Source organism: Echiichthys vipera (genome assembly GCF_963691815.1).
Source record: "Echiichthys vipera genome assembly, chromosome: 8".
Lineage (NCBI taxonomy): Eukaryota > Metazoa > Chordata > Actinopteri > Perciformes > Trachinidae > Echiichthys > Echiichthys vipera.
The window spans coordinates 14,593,417-14,610,260 of NC_139833.1; the positions used below are offsets into that span (position 1 = coordinate 14,593,417).

At 43.1% G+C, this 16,844-nt stretch overlaps 1 protein-coding gene across 2 annotated transcripts; it reads left to right on the top strand.

The window, feature by feature from the left end:
• On the top strand, window positions 1-16,276 carry virma (vir like m6A methyltransferase associated). 2 transcript variants are annotated; one of them, XM_083917557.1, is made up of 27 exons: window positions 1-102; window positions 555-667; window positions 2,161-2,247; window positions 4,362-4,410; window positions 4,510-4,672; window positions 4,819-4,938; window positions 5,691-5,930; window positions 6,456-7,186; window positions 7,518-7,655; window positions 7,745-7,971; window positions 8,096-8,623; window positions 8,726-8,880; window positions 8,991-9,073; window positions 9,914-10,007; window positions 10,320-10,708; window positions 10,802-10,957; window positions 11,066-11,301; window positions 11,396-11,645; window positions 11,740-11,957; window positions 12,090-12,222; window positions 12,699-12,839; window positions 12,930-13,084; window positions 13,775-13,871; window positions 14,351-14,517; window positions 14,651-15,000; window positions 15,648-15,794; window positions 15,916-16,276. In XM_083917557.1, exons 1-27 carry the CDS (start codon window positions 37-39, stop codon window positions 16,125-16,127), a joined length of 5,445 nt encoding a protein of 1,814 aa, XP_083773683.1. In that variant the 5' UTR covers window positions 1-36; the 3' UTR covers window positions 16,128-16,276. The 2 variants fall into 2 exon arrangements, with proteins under 2 accessions (XP_083773683.1, XP_083773684.1); XM_083917558.1 differs by having other exon boundaries at window positions 5,691-5,900.
• Window positions 16,277-16,844: the final 568 nt, after the last annotated feature.

Here is a 16,844-nt window from a genome sequence, read left to right on the forward strand (position 1 = left end):
AAGTGAACCCTGGAGCCCTACGGCTGAAAGAAAGCGATGGCGGGGGACACTTCAACAACGGAGCTTCTCTTTCTAGATACGTTTAAGCACCAGAGTGCAGAGGTAATATGTCGGAATAATTACCATCCTGTTGTATATCTAGCTGCATGCACTCAACACTTATATATTTTATATTCAGGACTTTTGTGGAATGATGCTAAACTTCTACGCTAACGATGTCAACATGGCTAACGTTAGCAGTCAAACATGGTTGTTGTTGTTGTAAAAACTATTCAAAGCATATTTTTCACCACACACTTGACTAAATGTACACCCAATTGCACCATATGTTAGTTAAACGTTATTTTATTTATATGACCACTGAAGGCCACGCGGTTGTTGTCTTATGCAGCCTTGCGCAGTTTGTTTGCTAGTTAGCTGAGTGGCTAATGCTAACTGTAGATGCTCAACCTGGCAATGTTTACATCAGAGCGGGCAGAGAAAGGGACTGTTCTGGGTATGTAGGTGTGGTTATGTAAATGTTTGTATTCATTATGATGTCTATTGCACTTCAGTTAACCAACGTGGATGTGGTTCGGTTTCCCTGCGGGGTGCTCATCACAGAGGTGCGGGTCATTCCTCCAGGAATCAAAGCACACAGCAACTTACCTGACAAAAGAGCATTTGGGTAAGAAGAGCAATATGGCACTTGCACACACTCATTGGGAGACACTACAGAAAGGTGCCAGTTTATGAAGTCTACCATAATCAAATGCAGTCTAATATTGATAATAAACTTTATTCATAGAGCACCTCTCATACAAAAAAATGCAGCTCAAAGTGCTTTACGTTAAACGCATAAAAATGAAAAGACAACCATTAAAAGCAGTAAACAAGGTGGCCCACAAGAACAACAGCGCTTATTGTTGACAATATAAAATAATAGATAAAAGAGAAGAAGAAAAAATTCAATAGCTTGTAAAAAACAATAAATAAATAGTGAAAAGTGGGATGGTACTTCCCTTGTTGCAGGATATCCTTCCCCTCATTGCCAATGATATATAGCCTCTAGAGGTGTTTGTTTGCTAAAGATACCTGAGCTGAATGTGTGTGCTTGTAAGAAAGTAGTTTGACACCTGAGCTCCATTGTTGTGTGGATCCTGATTCCCAGTGAGCCTGTTGGGTAATGTGTGATGTAATTTAACTGGATAAATGGACTCAGTGCTTAACAATGCACAAACCTGAGCAGATCAGGACTCCGTGCAGCTTTTTCACAAAGATTCCACAACAGCGCCACAATGAAGGAATGCCTGAATGGCAGCTTTTTGGTCATTTACACGGACCAAGCAAAGGCGGTTTAAAGCTGATGATTTCACAAAGAATGAATGCATTCTGAAAGCAAAAGAGGCGTCTAGTGTGTGTGAGCCGATCTACACTGTTAATTCAACCCTCTCGCCCTGCATCACATTGATGCCAAAATCATGCAGAAATCTTATTTGTCACATTACCTACCATTGCTTGGAACACCCACGTCTGTATGATAAAGTGATATCTCCCACTGCATCCGATATCAGGTAATTTAGCCATGAAAAAACTACTTCAAAGTAGTTTATTTATGTTCTTTTTCTGTTACAACTGATTGTCAAACTAGATAATAAAAGAGCTCTATAGTTTTTGTTATCTGTATGTATTTGTTTTTATGTTTTACAAGCCTGAGTCTGGCCATTACAACACTAATAGCAGTCATATCACATCCACAACAGCAAAGCACCAACACCACCATCAGAATTGGCACCAGGGAAGGTTAAATGGTATCGGAGCATCTTTAGTTATTGTGGTGTTTTACTGGACTACATCATATTCAGAGTGCTCTCAATATGATGTAGTGAAATACAATACCGCCTTTTAAATGTGACCATAATAATACAATGGTCCTTTTATTTACATATTTCCAACAGTGTGAACAAAACATAATCTTATCAATTTCATAAAAGTAGAATTCATGGCAGAGCTGTCCTATTGAATTGCAATAGATTGTAAAGGTGTACCACTGTAACAATGTAAAGTGGCCACTGAGTGTATATTGTCACAACACCCACCCTTATGTTGATGTATAAGCCTTCTGGATAGAACGGGGCTGAGTCCCGACTGCCATATTAATGTGTGTGTTTTTGTTTCCAGGGAGACGTCACCACATGCCTTCCAGTTGGAGCTGTTCTTTAATAATGTCACCAAACCCAGCAATCCTGCGTTCCACAGGCTGGGCAGGTCAGAATGATTTTCACTCTCTCCTTTGTCATTTTGTTTTTGTATTACTTCGAGCCTCTCCTCCATCTCTGCAGTTCATGGGCAAATCTCAAAAGTGCTTAGGACGCAGATGTCAGTCTTTCACCTGTAGAACCAGTCATGTTCTCAGAGGCCAGAAGGGTGGGTGTGTGTGTACACCCACCCATATTCAAGTCTCTTTGTTCCTATGCTGGCAAACTGGTCTCTCCAGAAACCCAACCCCACCCACACAGTAGCTGAAAGTGACAAATACACTCAGGTCCTAGTGAAATAGATGCCAGATAAATTATAGTTGAATGATTGATCAACAACATTTTTATTCTGCCATCATAATAACAGAGATGTTCACAGTAGCACCATAGCGTAAACCTTTATTTAGAGGAGTCCATTATGTAACAGCAGATTCACACAGTAAATATGACACACCTGGGTTATTAGCTCTGCCAGGAAAGTTTGGAGTATATTAAACCTGTCTGGTGGCTTTTTAAGTATCTGCTAAATGTCAAAAACACATCTGACTGGAATGTTTTTGGACTAGAATCAAATTTGTCAGCTGAGGTGATAATGAGGATATAATTGATCCGGATGAACCCATACATATCATGTCATACACTGCATTTTACCAACTTCCGACGTGAACACACTTCCACCCTCAAAAAAGCCAGTTTTAGGGTGGAAGTGCACGTTTTGTGACTTTGTGTTTTGGGTAGATATTCGAATCCTGTAGTTACACACACAGTTACGAGGTGTGTGAGTAAGACTAGGGGCGCCCAGCCCTTTTGATTTGTGACTCCTTCAAACTGTGCTACGTCTACTTGGGAGCACTTGTATATGTCAGTGGGCTGTGACCGTTTCAGCCAAAGACTTAATCTTCCTTTTCAGATATATTATATGATAAAACCATCACGTACTTTTAAAAGAAACATTTTTCCCTAAAAAGTCTTAAATGTAACTTGTTATGACCTTTATCAGAGAGAGAGATGGGACATCCTGAGGAAGTGTTTTTAGGACATAATTACGCAGCAGTTTTGTGCTGTTTGGAAAGAGGTTTATCTAGGAATTAAACCTGCAGTGCAGAATAGTAATGTGGAGTCGTGCTTATGATATATGCTTGAGCTCGCCATATCACTCCTTTTCAAGGAGCGCTCTCTTCAAGTCAGCCCATTCTAAACAGTCACGTTTTAGTCACTGCACTAGTATTTTACAAATACCAACCTGTCAAAGAGCAGTAATGTGTTTCTGTCCTTAGTGCTTTCTCTGCTTTCAGCGCTCTCTAGTGAAGAAAAGAAACACCAGTGGTGATCCGTGTTATTCCTTTTCTCCAATTGCTTTCTTGTGTTATGCCTATGCGTCTGCGACAGCCTTGGCCAGAGGCATAAAATATATTTTCGCGTTGTCAAAGGTCAAAGTTACTGTGACCTCACAAAAGGCATTTCTGTCCATTATTCAACGCAATAACTCAGGAACAGAAGGGGAGACATTTGGTAAGAAACTGAATTGATGACACTAATCTTGGTTGAAGATGTGTGTGAAGCATCCATAATTCACTATCAAATACACTTAATACCTTTTATTAAATTCCTTCAAAGTCTTCACTACATTTTATATGTAACTCTAGACATTTTGTATGTAAACTGCAACTTGAACCTCAGAGTGACAAATTAATTTTTAATCTGAGATATCCACTCCAAAAACTTTTCTTAAAAGCTTTGGATTTTCTGCTATAGCTTCCGGCATACTTGTAGTTGCTGCTCTGTTGCTGTGGTCTCTTCCCCTTCCTGCCCCCTTTAGCTCTAGCTGGTTGATGTAAAACACATCACATCAACTATACTTTAAAATACAGAGAGTCTTCCCTGAAGGCATTAGGCTCAATCAGCAGCGTTGTGAGAACTTTTTTGATAAGGGCTTGAATGTAACGGATGTTCATTTATATGTAAAAGTTCTGCACTCCAGCATGAATGGATTTCTGCTACACTTCATTCCAGTCACATGCTGTTTGCTTAGACTTAAATCTCTAAGATGATGAACAAACATACAGCCTTGGTGTATATTTGCTCTGCTGTTTTAATCTGCCCTGTCTTGCTTTCTTCCCTCAGTCTCGAATATGATGAGAACAAGTCCATCGTGTTCAGACCCAGTGGAAAGGTAAGTGGTCGTCCGCAAACATAATTATTTGTATATTAATAATTATCTTATTTTCTTTTTCTGTTGATTTGCGATTAACTAATTGTGTTTTTCATACAGGTGAACACAGACGGCCTGGTTCTGCGTGGTTGGTACACCAGTCTGACTGTAGCAGTGTACGGGACAGCAGAGCGCTCACATGGACATGACCAAGCCTCCCCACCACCTCCTCCTCCCCCACCACCTCAACAGTCAAGTGGTCCCAAGCGGCTCGTTAAACAAGGTGCATATCGTTAAGCCGAAACTACGTAACACTCTCGCTCTCACGCCCACTTCTTGAAACTGAAACATCCAATGAACAGGTTATATCTTATTTTCTGGGATTTGATTGTTATACTGTCAATCTGTTGTGCTGTTTGTTTTGTTTAGAGTGGGAAAAAGAAGACCAGTACAATGGCAGCCCGCCTAGACCAGCACCCAGAGGGCCTCGTACTCCACCTGGGCCTCCGCCCCCGGATGATGATGATGAAGAGCAGGTCCAAGTGACGGGTGAGAACATTTATATCACATTAGATCTGCCACTGTTTAAACCGATAACAGAGACGCAGCCGTAGTTTAAGCATCTGTCTGCTTTAGACTTCTCATGAGTAAATGTTGCATCAGTCGTTCTCTCTGCCAATGGATCGGCGCCCCAAGCAGTCAGGGGTTCGGTGCCTTGCTCAACAGCACCTCAGCAGTACCCAGGAGATGAACTGGCACTTCTCCAGCCACCAGTCCACACTCCATTCATGGTCCACACAGGGCCCCAATATTGATATGTCTGTGATAGGACAATTGTTGTTATAATAAGTTTATAACCAAGGTAGTTTGTTTTTATCCAATGTTTTTTAGTTACCTAGTTGCACAAAATTTCATTTCATTTCAGTTCAACAAGAAAATTAACATTAAGTTCAACCTTATGGTTGTACTCTGATGAAGTGTTCTTCTACAGATAAAGGGCACATAATGTTCACTATGATGTGTTTCCTAAGCAAGTATGTGCATGTTGATTATCACAATGTACTGAAATTAATGAAAACTATTGGCTGCCTGTCAGGTGTGAAAACATATTTTAAAATAGTGATCCATTGGACAATGGTTGGCATTCATGTGAAGTATAAGCACAAATAGCATAAGTACTGTAGGCCTCTTCTTATGATAAGATTTGATTCATAGATAATTGTAGAGTTTACATGTTCATATGTGCCTTTTAGGTATGTAGGTGAACTGTGTGCCCCCGGTCTCTCTTGTGATATTTACAGTGGGCGTGGTCAAAGAAGAGCCATGCGAGGGCCGTGATGACTACCTGGAGGCCGTGTCACCCGAAAGATCACTGCCTGTCGATGAACCATACTCAGATGTTGAACAAGAGGAAGAAGGCGAAGAGGAAGAGGAGGAGCAGGAGGAGGAAGAAGATGCACGGACTGAAGGGAGTGTTCCAGAAGAGGAAGAAGAGGAGGAGGAAGATGAGGGTGAGGACGAGGAAGAGGAGATGGAGGAAGGTAGGGGAGTTATTTTGTGGGAGTAGGATAGTCTGCAATCCCAAATGGATGCCCGGCCCGGAAACCCCTCGCTACCGCAAAGTCACCAGACTCCCCCGGGGTCACGGGAGCAGGTTCCATTTGGGACTGAGTTAGAGAGTGTGTGCTTTGGCATGCTGCCACCATCTACAACCACCGGGTGCTCCAAACTCTCAGCTGGCCCACCCGGGCTACTCTGAAGGCTTATGATCTAAATTCATAAGCTGTCATGTGGAGGTCTACCTCACATGTCCTCACAGCCATGGCTGACGCTTGTGCTGTAGTCCTACCTGCATGTCAAACTAACCCAGCATGTTTGGAGTGATGCCACCATGTGTGAGTAGGTTTGTCTGTGTAAGGAAAGGGAGTATGTCGTAGTCGCTGACCTCCCCATTTTCATTCATTTTTTTACACACATTTTATGAATGTTTGAGGGATCTTAAGAATCTTGTCAAATATAATAACTATTGTGACATTTCCCCTCCTTTGTCTCTCCCTCTCTTTCAGGCGATGACGGTTATGAGCAGATTTCCAGCGATGAGGACGATCTTGATAACGGTAGCTTCAAGTTGCCCAGCTTTGACATGGACTACACTCCTGAGGACCTGGCGTCTGTCCCGCCTGTCCAGTACGACCCCTATGAACGAGAACTCAGACCCCTGCTCTTCTTCACTCCTCCATACAAGACCCGCTTTGATACCCAGTTTGAGAAGGCCAGTGTGGAGGAACCCAGGGACCCTGGTGGAACAGAAGGACCAGCAGGCGGAGAAGAGACTGAGGCTGTTGCCCAGCTGAAAGAGCTACTTGCTAGTATTGGAGATGACAGAGATGCCCGCTGGGTCACTGCTCTGGAAGAGGCACCTGCATTGCTGGCCAAAGGGTTGGCTTATTTAATCAAACAAGGAGAGGGTGAGATGGAGGGACCTGTTAAAGTTTTAGTCCAGTGGGCGCTCCAAGCTTTGAGTATGGAAATTGCTCTCACACAACCCATTGCTCTTAACCTCAGACAACTGAAAGCCGGTGCCAAGCTAGCATCACACCTTGCAGAGTGCCCACAGGGCCTTTCAGTGCTGCTGCGTGAAGGGGCCCTGGGTGTGCTGCTGGAGCTTGTCCAAGCGGATCATGTCTCCTCCACACTGAAGCTGAGTATCCTGAGAGCTCTAGGTGCTCTGACCAGCACTCCTGCTGGCGCAGAGGCTTTCCTACATGCAAGAGAGTCAGAGAAGAGTGGATATCAGGTTAGCATTGAAAATAGACAAGCTTGAAAATATTCTCTTCAACAACACACATTATATACCGATTTTCTTCTAAATTTATTCAGCAGGCTTGCCAAGTCTAGAGAATACAAATACATAAGAATACAATTCTTGATCTTTCATTTGTGCTCAAACTGAATATGTAATTAGAAATGGAACAGAGACTACCATTTGATCCAAGTGAGAGCTTGCCAATAAATACAACATACATTAGCTTTTAGGTGAATAACACATTAGTTCAATAACCCCGTAGACTCCTGATGAATTTTTTGCCTCATTAATCTCTGACTCCAAGCTGTGTCTCCTTTTATAGCGTTTAGTCCAGCTGTTCCTGCGTGAAGAAACTGTGAGAGTGATAACAGCGGGCAACGCCATATTACAGAAAAGCCACATGTATGAGGTACTGGTTGACCTGCAGCATGCAGCAGCAGCATGTAGTGAACCACAACAGGTAGACACACTCATTCTCACAAACATATGTTACTAACTTCAAAAACAAGTGCATTTTTCTTGCTAATCACGGATGACTGTCGTTCTCAGGAGGAGATGGAGGATGCTGAGAGCCCTATGGAGGAGGAACCATCGCTGAGCTCTCCCCCTGTGAGTGAGGAAGAGCTTGATAGGTTGGCGGGGGTTTTGGAAGAGTTACATCACCTGCTGGAGACAGCACCTTACTGCATGGTGCAGCCTCCTGGGAAAGCCTTCCCCACTACTTCTAGAGTAACAGGACCCCAGGAGAGGGACGATCCATACCCAACACTGTATAGGTACACATTCACACACATCTGACCTCAGGCCTCACAGAGTGCAGACAGTTAAATATAACGTTGAATGAAGATGGAATTCCTTACTTGGATTTTTCTTTTAATAATGAACTTTCTCCTCTCTCAGGTATATGCATGCGTGCCATTTCCTGGAGAGCACGGCAGCAGTGTTGTCAACAGCTGCAGCAGCGGGCCACCTGGGTGTCACCCAAGCTGTTCGAGAGATCCTACGCTTCCTGTCGCTAACCCAGTCAGGTCTGCTCTTCCTTCTCGCTCAGCCCACCCCCACCAACCTGCTCCTGCGCATCCTGGCGTCAATGGCAGAAGCTGAGAGCGAGGAGACCACCTTTACGGCGGGAGAGGGAGGCGTCACAGGTCCAACGTTTGGTGAAGAGGGCTTCGGCGTGTGGCTAATGCAGGCGCTGCACGCTCTGCAGAGTGTGTCAGAGCTCATGAGCCATGTGGCCACAGGAGGAGAGGGAGGAGCCGGGCTTGAGGAAGGTGACAATGCGGAGGTACTGGGTATGCTCCATGCGCTCTACCTGATGACCTTCACACAGACTGGTCGCAGTGCTGTGGCCCACGTTTTTAGCCTGGACAACAACCTGTCGTGTCTGGTCACCCTGCTCCAGCACCACAGCAAGGATGGACAGGGGTACAGATGTCTTCTCCATGTGTCTCTTTCTTTAGGACTTGGTTTTATTGCGTGTGATAATTTCTGAGTCTGTTTTCACTTATTTGTCTTCTTTTCTTCCAGTGAGGCCAAAGCTCGCAAAGCAGTGACATATAACTATGCCTGCATGCTGGTGTTACTGGTAGCGCAGAGCTCTAATGAACTGCGGATGATGGAACAATATGCGGCCCCACTACTCACCATAGCCAGGGCTGATGACACCAATGCTAAGTTACAGGGTAAATATTAACAACTTTTTATTAAAGAATCATGCCATATGTGACAAAATTGTGGTATGAGTGTTTATGGTTTTGGATTGTTCATGTTTTCTTCTTCCTTTGTACTTCAGAGCTTAACAAATGGCTGGAGCCTCTGGAAAAACTTCGCTTTGAGATTGGCAGCATTCCCACCCTCATAGACTACATCAAACAGGTACAGATGTCTCCCTCTATATACGTACTGCTGGAGTAAAGCATTTCACTTCCTTTTAAATTTTCATTAACTGTGAGCTTAAATCTCCCTGTATCACCTGCAGACAGTCCTACTAACTGAGCCTCATTAATTCAGTGAGCGATCAAAAAATTTCGCAGCATTTTGGCGAGTTGTATCGAGAGTCTCATCATTGGGGACCAAATTTCAATACCTAAAAGTCAAGTCAAGTTTATTTATATAGCACAAAATCCCATTACATGCCCCAACGGGCTTCACAAACACACATTTTATGGATTGAAGTGGGCAACCACTATCAAGCCAGTAAAAGGGCTTTAAAAACAATTAAAAGCAGCGTATTGAATGCATACAAACAAATTAAGACAATTCATAAGCATAAACACATTTAAAAAAAAAAATAATAATAATAAAAACGTAAATGCATAATAACAAATAAAAAACAATTTATGGTTGGTCAATAGTTAACAGCCTGGATTTAAAGATGTCAATTGAGCTAGCCCCACTAACCATAGCTGGAAGATTGTTCCATGAAAGCGTAAATCTCATTAGCATCAGTGAGTGAATAAGTATGTATCCCTCAATGTAACGGTACCAGTATGTTTTTTTTTAACCATCCCTACTTTTAAGTTACACACTCAACCAAATGCTTTTGTTTAATTTTGCACCATAAACCCATCAGATATATAGAGTATATCTTCCTGGAATGCAGTACGTCTGTCTGAACTGCTTAAACATATACCTGCCTGTAGCATATTTGAGTCAAGGCTATATGCAAATCACAGTACTACATGTTATTTTAAACATGTTTTCTCTTGTCTGCAGAATGTGGAAAATGTGTTGACTGCTGAGGGAACTGGACTGGTCACTGCTCTAAGGGTCCTGTGTCACATCTCCTGCCCCCCACCTGCTGTAGAGGGTAAAGACACCTAATGTGATTTCTGTAACAGTTCAGGTCTCCAGTCAAGCTTTCTTTTATATTAAAGGTGCCCTATCTTATTTTCTATCAAACACACAAAATGTTATGTGTTAATCTATGTTTACATTTATAGTTACTCACCAAAGTGAACTGTGGTAGAACTTGAGGTCTGACAAACTTGTTGAATGGATTTGATTTCTCATAAAACAACAAGCTGTGAAACTGGTTACCGATTCATTAATGCCGACTGCAACAGTTACAAAAGATACAGCTGTTGTCACATTTTTCACAATGTTTTTCTCCTTTCTACAGGTCAGCAGAGGGATCTTAAGTGGAGTCTTGCAGGGGTCCAGCTGTTCTCCGGTGAGGGTCTGGATACGTGCGTGCGAGTCTTACAGAAGTTGTGCAGCCTGTTGTTGCAGCCATGGCGTGTGCACGGACACATGGGCCCAACGCCGCAGCGCTGCATGATCCTCAGTATATGTATCGGCACGCTGCGTTTGCTGCGCACCATGCTGACAGAGCTGCTACGCGGGGGAGCTTTCCAGTTCAGGGACACTCGCGTGGCCAGTGTGTTGGTGACACTCCACATGATAGTGTGCTCCATCCCTGCGTCTGGACGTCTAGATGGAGAGGAGACAAGAGTCCAGGCACTCATCGTTGATGTACTGCTCACCTTCACACAGGGTGTTAATGAAGAGGTGCGTGGCAACAGTATTGGCATGTCTGTTTAACCTTTATATATTCTACAAAAAAGTGTCATATTCTTAACCATTTTTTGTGTTTTGGTGTAGGTGACTCATACTGAAGAAACTCTGGCCAGTAACACGTGGTCTCTGATGCTAAAGGAGGTTTTGGGCTCCCTGCTGAAAGCTCCTGAAGGTCTGTTCTCTGGTTTGACGTTGCTGTCAGAGCTCCTGCCTCTTCCACTGCCAATGCAGAGCACTCAGGTAACTTAATCTATCCTACTGGTTATCCATAATTCCTGTACTTCCTTATACCTTGTCATGACTGAAAATGATATACACGCTAATATTAATAGACCTTTGGCTCCATAGGTAATATCAGCCCAAGATGTGGCTGTAGCCTTAAACACAAGGAAGCTGTGGAGCATGCACATACGGGCGCAGTGGAAAGTGTTTTCCGAGGCGTTGAGGTGTGCGTGTGCCACTAGCTGCCCTCCGCTCCTGGCCATGCTGAGGAGAATGTGTGTTCAGCTGGCAGACCTGTCTTCACCCACTGCAACACTCATCATGAAGACCCTGCTGGAAATGCTCCTGGAGGAGCTGCAGCCGTCAGTATATATATATATTAAAAAAAAAACACGACAATTTTTTGTGTTTATGCTGAGAATTGTATTTTCATGCTATGCATCGTTTTAACTGCAGGGTGGAGGGGAAAGCTGTGTGCTGGGGCCAGGTCCTGCGCTTGCTTTCTTTGATGGACGCTCTGGTGTCACAGAAAGCGTGTAAGAGCGCAGCACTGCACCTGCTGTCCGGGTCCGTGTCTGGAGACGAACAACTGGCTGATCTGTTCCCCATGCTCCTGTCTCTGTTGGTTCCTCCAACTGATCACTTGTTACAGCAGCAGCAATGCAGCGAACTAGTTGGGACAATATTACAGTCACTGTGTGACCAGGTAAGCAGTTTAGTGAATATAAAGGCAAACAACATACAAGTCCTTACAGGGAAAAGGACAGAGCCTTAAAAACATGAATCTCCATCTTCACTAGGACATTTCTCTGGTGGTTTCTCCACCTGGTGAAAGCTGTGTGTCAGAGACTGAGCAGCTGGCCAGTGCACTTCCAGGGCGAGAGATGATGTCGTCAGTGTGCAACGCCTTGTTGGAGGTTTTGGGGACTTCAGAAAGCAGTGTCCCACTCCTACTCACCTGTATCAGGACTTTGACATTCCTCACTGAGCACGACTATGGACTCTACCACCTCAAAGTGTAAATGACAATGCTTTTTTCTTGTTTCTCTGCATTACGACCATCTCCCTTTGCATTCTCCTCTCTTTCTTCTAGACATAGGGTCCTTTCTTAGTCAAACAAGACTTTGATTTTTCTTTATCTTTATTTCAGAGCGCTAAAGAAACATGATGCTGCTCTAAGCTCACTGTTGAAGAGATTGGTTTTTGCCTTCAACAAGGACTCAGCAGATGTGCTCTCAGCTCTGCTTGACTTCCTCAGACAGATCCTCAACACAGAAACAATGGTCAGTACCTGGTTTTAATGGCTGGTCCATGTTTCACAGTGAAGTAAATGCCATTTGTATGATGCGTTCATGCTGTCAAACTGGAGAAATTATTATAAATGCAATGGCAGATATTTTTTAAGTTTTCATGCTGACAGTAATCATAAAAATTGCTTTAAGTGGGAAAACCTTGGTAAATGGGTGCTGTGTCTAAATTACTAATTTGGCAAGACTCAGGTTTATAAGTCGATCAACAGAAAAATAGCTTCCAACTATTTTGATAAATTAATAATCAGTAGTTTTTTTTACCTACCTTACCTTACCATTACCTACCTTGGACTTCAGAAACAACAACAATTAATCAATTAATCTACAAAGTAATCTGCAATTTATTAGATAATGAAAATTTTGTAAATTGCAGCTCTAGTGCAAGACTTTATATGTCTTGCAGAGTTACATAAAGTTTTATTGTTGAATCTTTCTGTGTTGTAATCCAGTGTGTAGATGAAGCCCAGGGGTCCGGCGAGGAGTCTGCCTTCGCTCCTCCACGATTGCTGTCAGCCACTGAGATGAAAGCTCTACTTCAGTGGGAGGAGTCCGAGTCCCATCCACTCCCTACTTTAGAAAAACAAATTACGGTATAAATGATGAACGTGTATAGTTTTTTGCAAAGTAATGGCTGGTGCTGCCCTGGCATTAACTAACTCTGTAACTTTGGGATTCTGTAGAAACTGTGTAAGGAAGATGATTCATTGGAGACGATGTTGGAGACTGTGATTGTTCTGAGGCAGACGCTGGAGACAGCCACAGACGCACCTCCTCCAGCTGAGACCGAGCCCACTCTTCCAGTGCCAGAGACGCTTGGGGCTCAGTTTAATCACAGGTACGGCCCCTGGATGATACAAAATTACATATTGTTTTTCCTCCAATAAAGGTCGGGAGTGAAATAAAGGCTGTCTCAAACAATAACCAGGGGTATGGTCAACACAAATGAATGAATGGTGAAATGAAGATCAGGGGCAAAACAAGGGGGAATAAACTCCGGATATCGGTCATATTCTGTTTCAACTAAGCATAATGTAGATTTACATTGTTTTAATAAATTCGACAATATAATTATGCTTTTTTAACGCCTTGTTCGTCTTGTTTAATTTGAAACTGTTACAGTAAATTTTGAGGTTGTATGAACTTTAACAGGGCAAACGAAGCATATCAAAAGGAGGCTTCGTACTAAAATATGACTATACTATCAAACCGAGGGAATTAGAAATAAAGGTCTGCCTCTAATAGAAGCCTTCTTCAAATATAGCCCTGTTGCCTTTTGTAGTTGAGGTAAATAAAGACCCCGGTCAGTATTAAGGTAGTTATCATCCCAGCTAGAGAAATGTACCTTTCCTAAAAGGACTGAATTATAATAAGGTATTGATAGCAAAATGCTGTCAAAAATGATTTATATGCACTACAGCTTTATATGAAGTTCAACATAAACCTATTACAGATGATAAACGTATGCATCACTTCTGGGGAAACTACTGGGTGTAAATAAATCATTCCTGTGCATCTTTATCTGCAGGACTGTGTACATTTTGTCAGAAGCTCTGGATGAGCAGCTGAAGACTCTCTGGTTCTCTCCCTTCCACACTGACGACATCGAAGCAGACCTCGATATGGTAAGTTTGAATGTGTATATGCAGTGTCAAGGAAAACATTTGAATCCAGGTTTGTTTTTTCTAAATGTAATTTTTTCCTCTTCACTGCAGTATTTGGTCATAGAACCAACAGCTAGAATGTTATACTGTGCTACTGTTGTAACTCTTACAAAATTAAAATTGTTACTACAGTGACAGCCCTAAGGAAAACAACATAGACTGTACTTGTGTAAAAAAAAAAAAGGTGTAAACCAGAGGTATGTTCAAATGTTATGATTGACTTAAAATATTTCATGTAATAGTTTACGTAAAGTGTCTGTAATTGTGTAATGAAAACATAATGCTTTCTTGATGGTATTTTAAATGGATTTTGATTATAAATTACACACCTGTGAATTGTAGAAACATGATTATTAAACCTAACTACACATTATCATGTACACTTATGAAGCCCTGTCTGTTTGTTGGTGCCTATGATTGCCACTTTGTCTGTGTGGCAGATGAAGGTGGATCTGGTGGGCCTGGCTCAGGATTGTTGTCCAGAACTGGACCTGAAGGCAGAGCTGGAGCGCTCCTTCCTGTCTGAGCCCTCCTCTCCTGGTCACACTCAGGCACCAAAAGGCTTCCGACTTGGCAAACACAAGCACGAGACGTTTATTACTTCCAGGTACAGTTCCAGCGTTTTTAATTTAAAGCATTTAAATGTTTTCACTTTTGTTCTTTATTCTTCGCAGAGAACTGACATTGTGATTCTTGTTTTAATCAAATGACTGAATCTCATCTGGTACCTGTCTCTGCAGCGGTAAATCAGACTACACTGAGCCCGCTAAGAGAGCCCACATCATGGCTGCTCCTCGTGGACGTGGAGGTCGAGGAGGGTTCGGACAGAATCTCTGCAGACCCCACGATATCTTCCGCCAGCGCAAACAGAACACCTCCCGTCCTCCCAGTATGCATGTTGATGACTTTGTGGCGGCGGAGTTTAAAGACATTACGACCCCTCTTGGGCTTTTGCCTCCTAAACGGCCTCCAAAGAGCTCCCCTAAACCCCCCACCAGAGGTCTGTTCACTGGTAACAGAGGCAGAGGCGCCTTCCACAGCCAGACTCGCTTTTTCACTCCACCACAACCTAAAGGTGTACTGCTGTCCGGTACGTACAGGCACAAACACACAATCCTATTGATCAAAACATCTGTTGTGTTCACTTGATAATACCTGTTTACCTGTGTTTATGATCCCCATGAGTGTAGTCAGTTAATTGGTCGAAATAACTCAGATTTTTTCTGTGTTGTTGATGGATATTATTATTGCGCAACTCAGTCTTGTTACGGACTGGGTAATTTCACAGAAAACGAAAAATATTTCAGATTTTTCAGCTTGAACATGTTCTTACTCAATGTTACAATTAATTGTTTGTAATTAATTGCCTAAATGGTACAGTGTAATATTAGTCCATAGTGTATATTTTATACTATTTGTATACCATAGCTTTAAAGTTCATTCTTGACCTTGAAAATCTTAACTTAAGGTCTTCTTTCTAGCTTTGCACACTCTGGGAAAGAAGCTAGTTAGTGAACCTTAAATTAAGATTGTCAGTCTGTACAGTATGTAGTTTTGAATTTTGGCATACTGAAGCTCAGATGAGCAATAAGACCTTGAAGTGTCTGTTTTACTCATGGTTTGTCTTTATGTTTTAATGTTGTCTCTTGTTTGTTGAGCCAAAGACAAATTTCCATAAAGATAAATTATATTTGTTGGCCAGTAGAGGGAGCTAAATCCTCTATTTCGGTGCTGTAGGTAACTACACTCGTAGAGAAGGAGGCCGGGGTTCATCATGGAGCGGCCAAGTTCCAGCTGTCACCCACAGAGGAACCTACAGTGAACCCCGCGGAGGCCAGAGCAACTTCACACGTGGACCGATGCCCTCCAGACAACCCCCAGCGAGTATGAAGCATATACATTATCCACACACACTTTTTGCTTGATTTTGCTCCAAGAATTTCTAAACGCTAAACCTAAAAAGTGGTGGTTTTGTCTCCTCCTCCCTCCGTCTCTTATTTTCCAGGTGCATATCGGCTGGCTCCACGGGACCGAGCCCTGCGGGGAAGAGGAGGTGCTGGTCTGTCGTGGCTCAGCGGGGGAGGCGGCGGCGGAAGCGCTGGAGGAGCAGGTGGGGGAGGTGGAGGAGGGGGGAGAGGATCTCAGGGGAGTAAATTCAGTGGTGGGGGAGGAAGTGGAGGAGGGAGGGGCAGACATGTTCGCTCCTTCACCAGGTAAATTCCCCTGGGCAATGACTGCAGCCTTTAATGGCAACATATGGACCAATCAGGATATTATATATACTGTCTCCATGGAAACGTGGTGGGATGATGTTGTCACAATGACATACAGACTCTGTGTTGATGTTTTATGTTTTGTTATCATGAGTTGTATTTGGAGAATAAAGGTCATAGTAACTGAGCTCACACTTTTGTTTTCAACCAAACAGAGGAAATGAACTGATGCAGACTGTGACTACGACTGTTGGTCACCTCAGAGCACTTATCACCTTTATCATGCTTTACAAACGTAAACTTGAACAAATGTTCCACTGAACATACAAAATTATACCACACTGAAGATCCATTAAGATGCATGACAAGAATTTCTTCTTGATGGACTATTGTAGCCAAAACACATTTGATTTTCATCACAAACTGTTCTGTACAGTATAGTATTGGGGCGACTGTGGCTCAGTTGGTAGAGCGAGTCGGCCAATGTCCGAAGGTTCGGCGGTCCCCGCCCTGCCCTACTTGTGTCATGGTCGTGTCCTTGGGCAAGACATTTCACCCACCTTGCCTCGTGTGAATGTGTATGACTGCAGTATGTTTGAATAGATGGTCGGAAGGGCTGTAGGCGCTGATTGGCTGCCACGCTTCTGTCAGTCTGCCCCAGGGCAGCTGGGACTACGTTGTAGTTTACCACCACCATGTATGTCTGTGTCAATGAATGGAA

Coding starts and splice junctions, on each gene's coding strand:
- virma (XM_083917557.1), top strand. CDS start 37: ATGGCGGGGGACACTTCAACAACGGAGCTTCTCTTTCTAGATACGTTT. Junction 12,223..12,698: donor TCCTCAACACAGAAACAATG/GTCAGTACCTGG, acceptor GTTGTAATCCAG/TGTGTAGATGAAGCCCAGGG. Junction 13,872..14,350: donor TCGAAGCAGACCTCGATATG/GTAAGTTTGAAT, acceptor TCTGTGTGGCAG/ATGAAGGTGGATCTGGTGGG.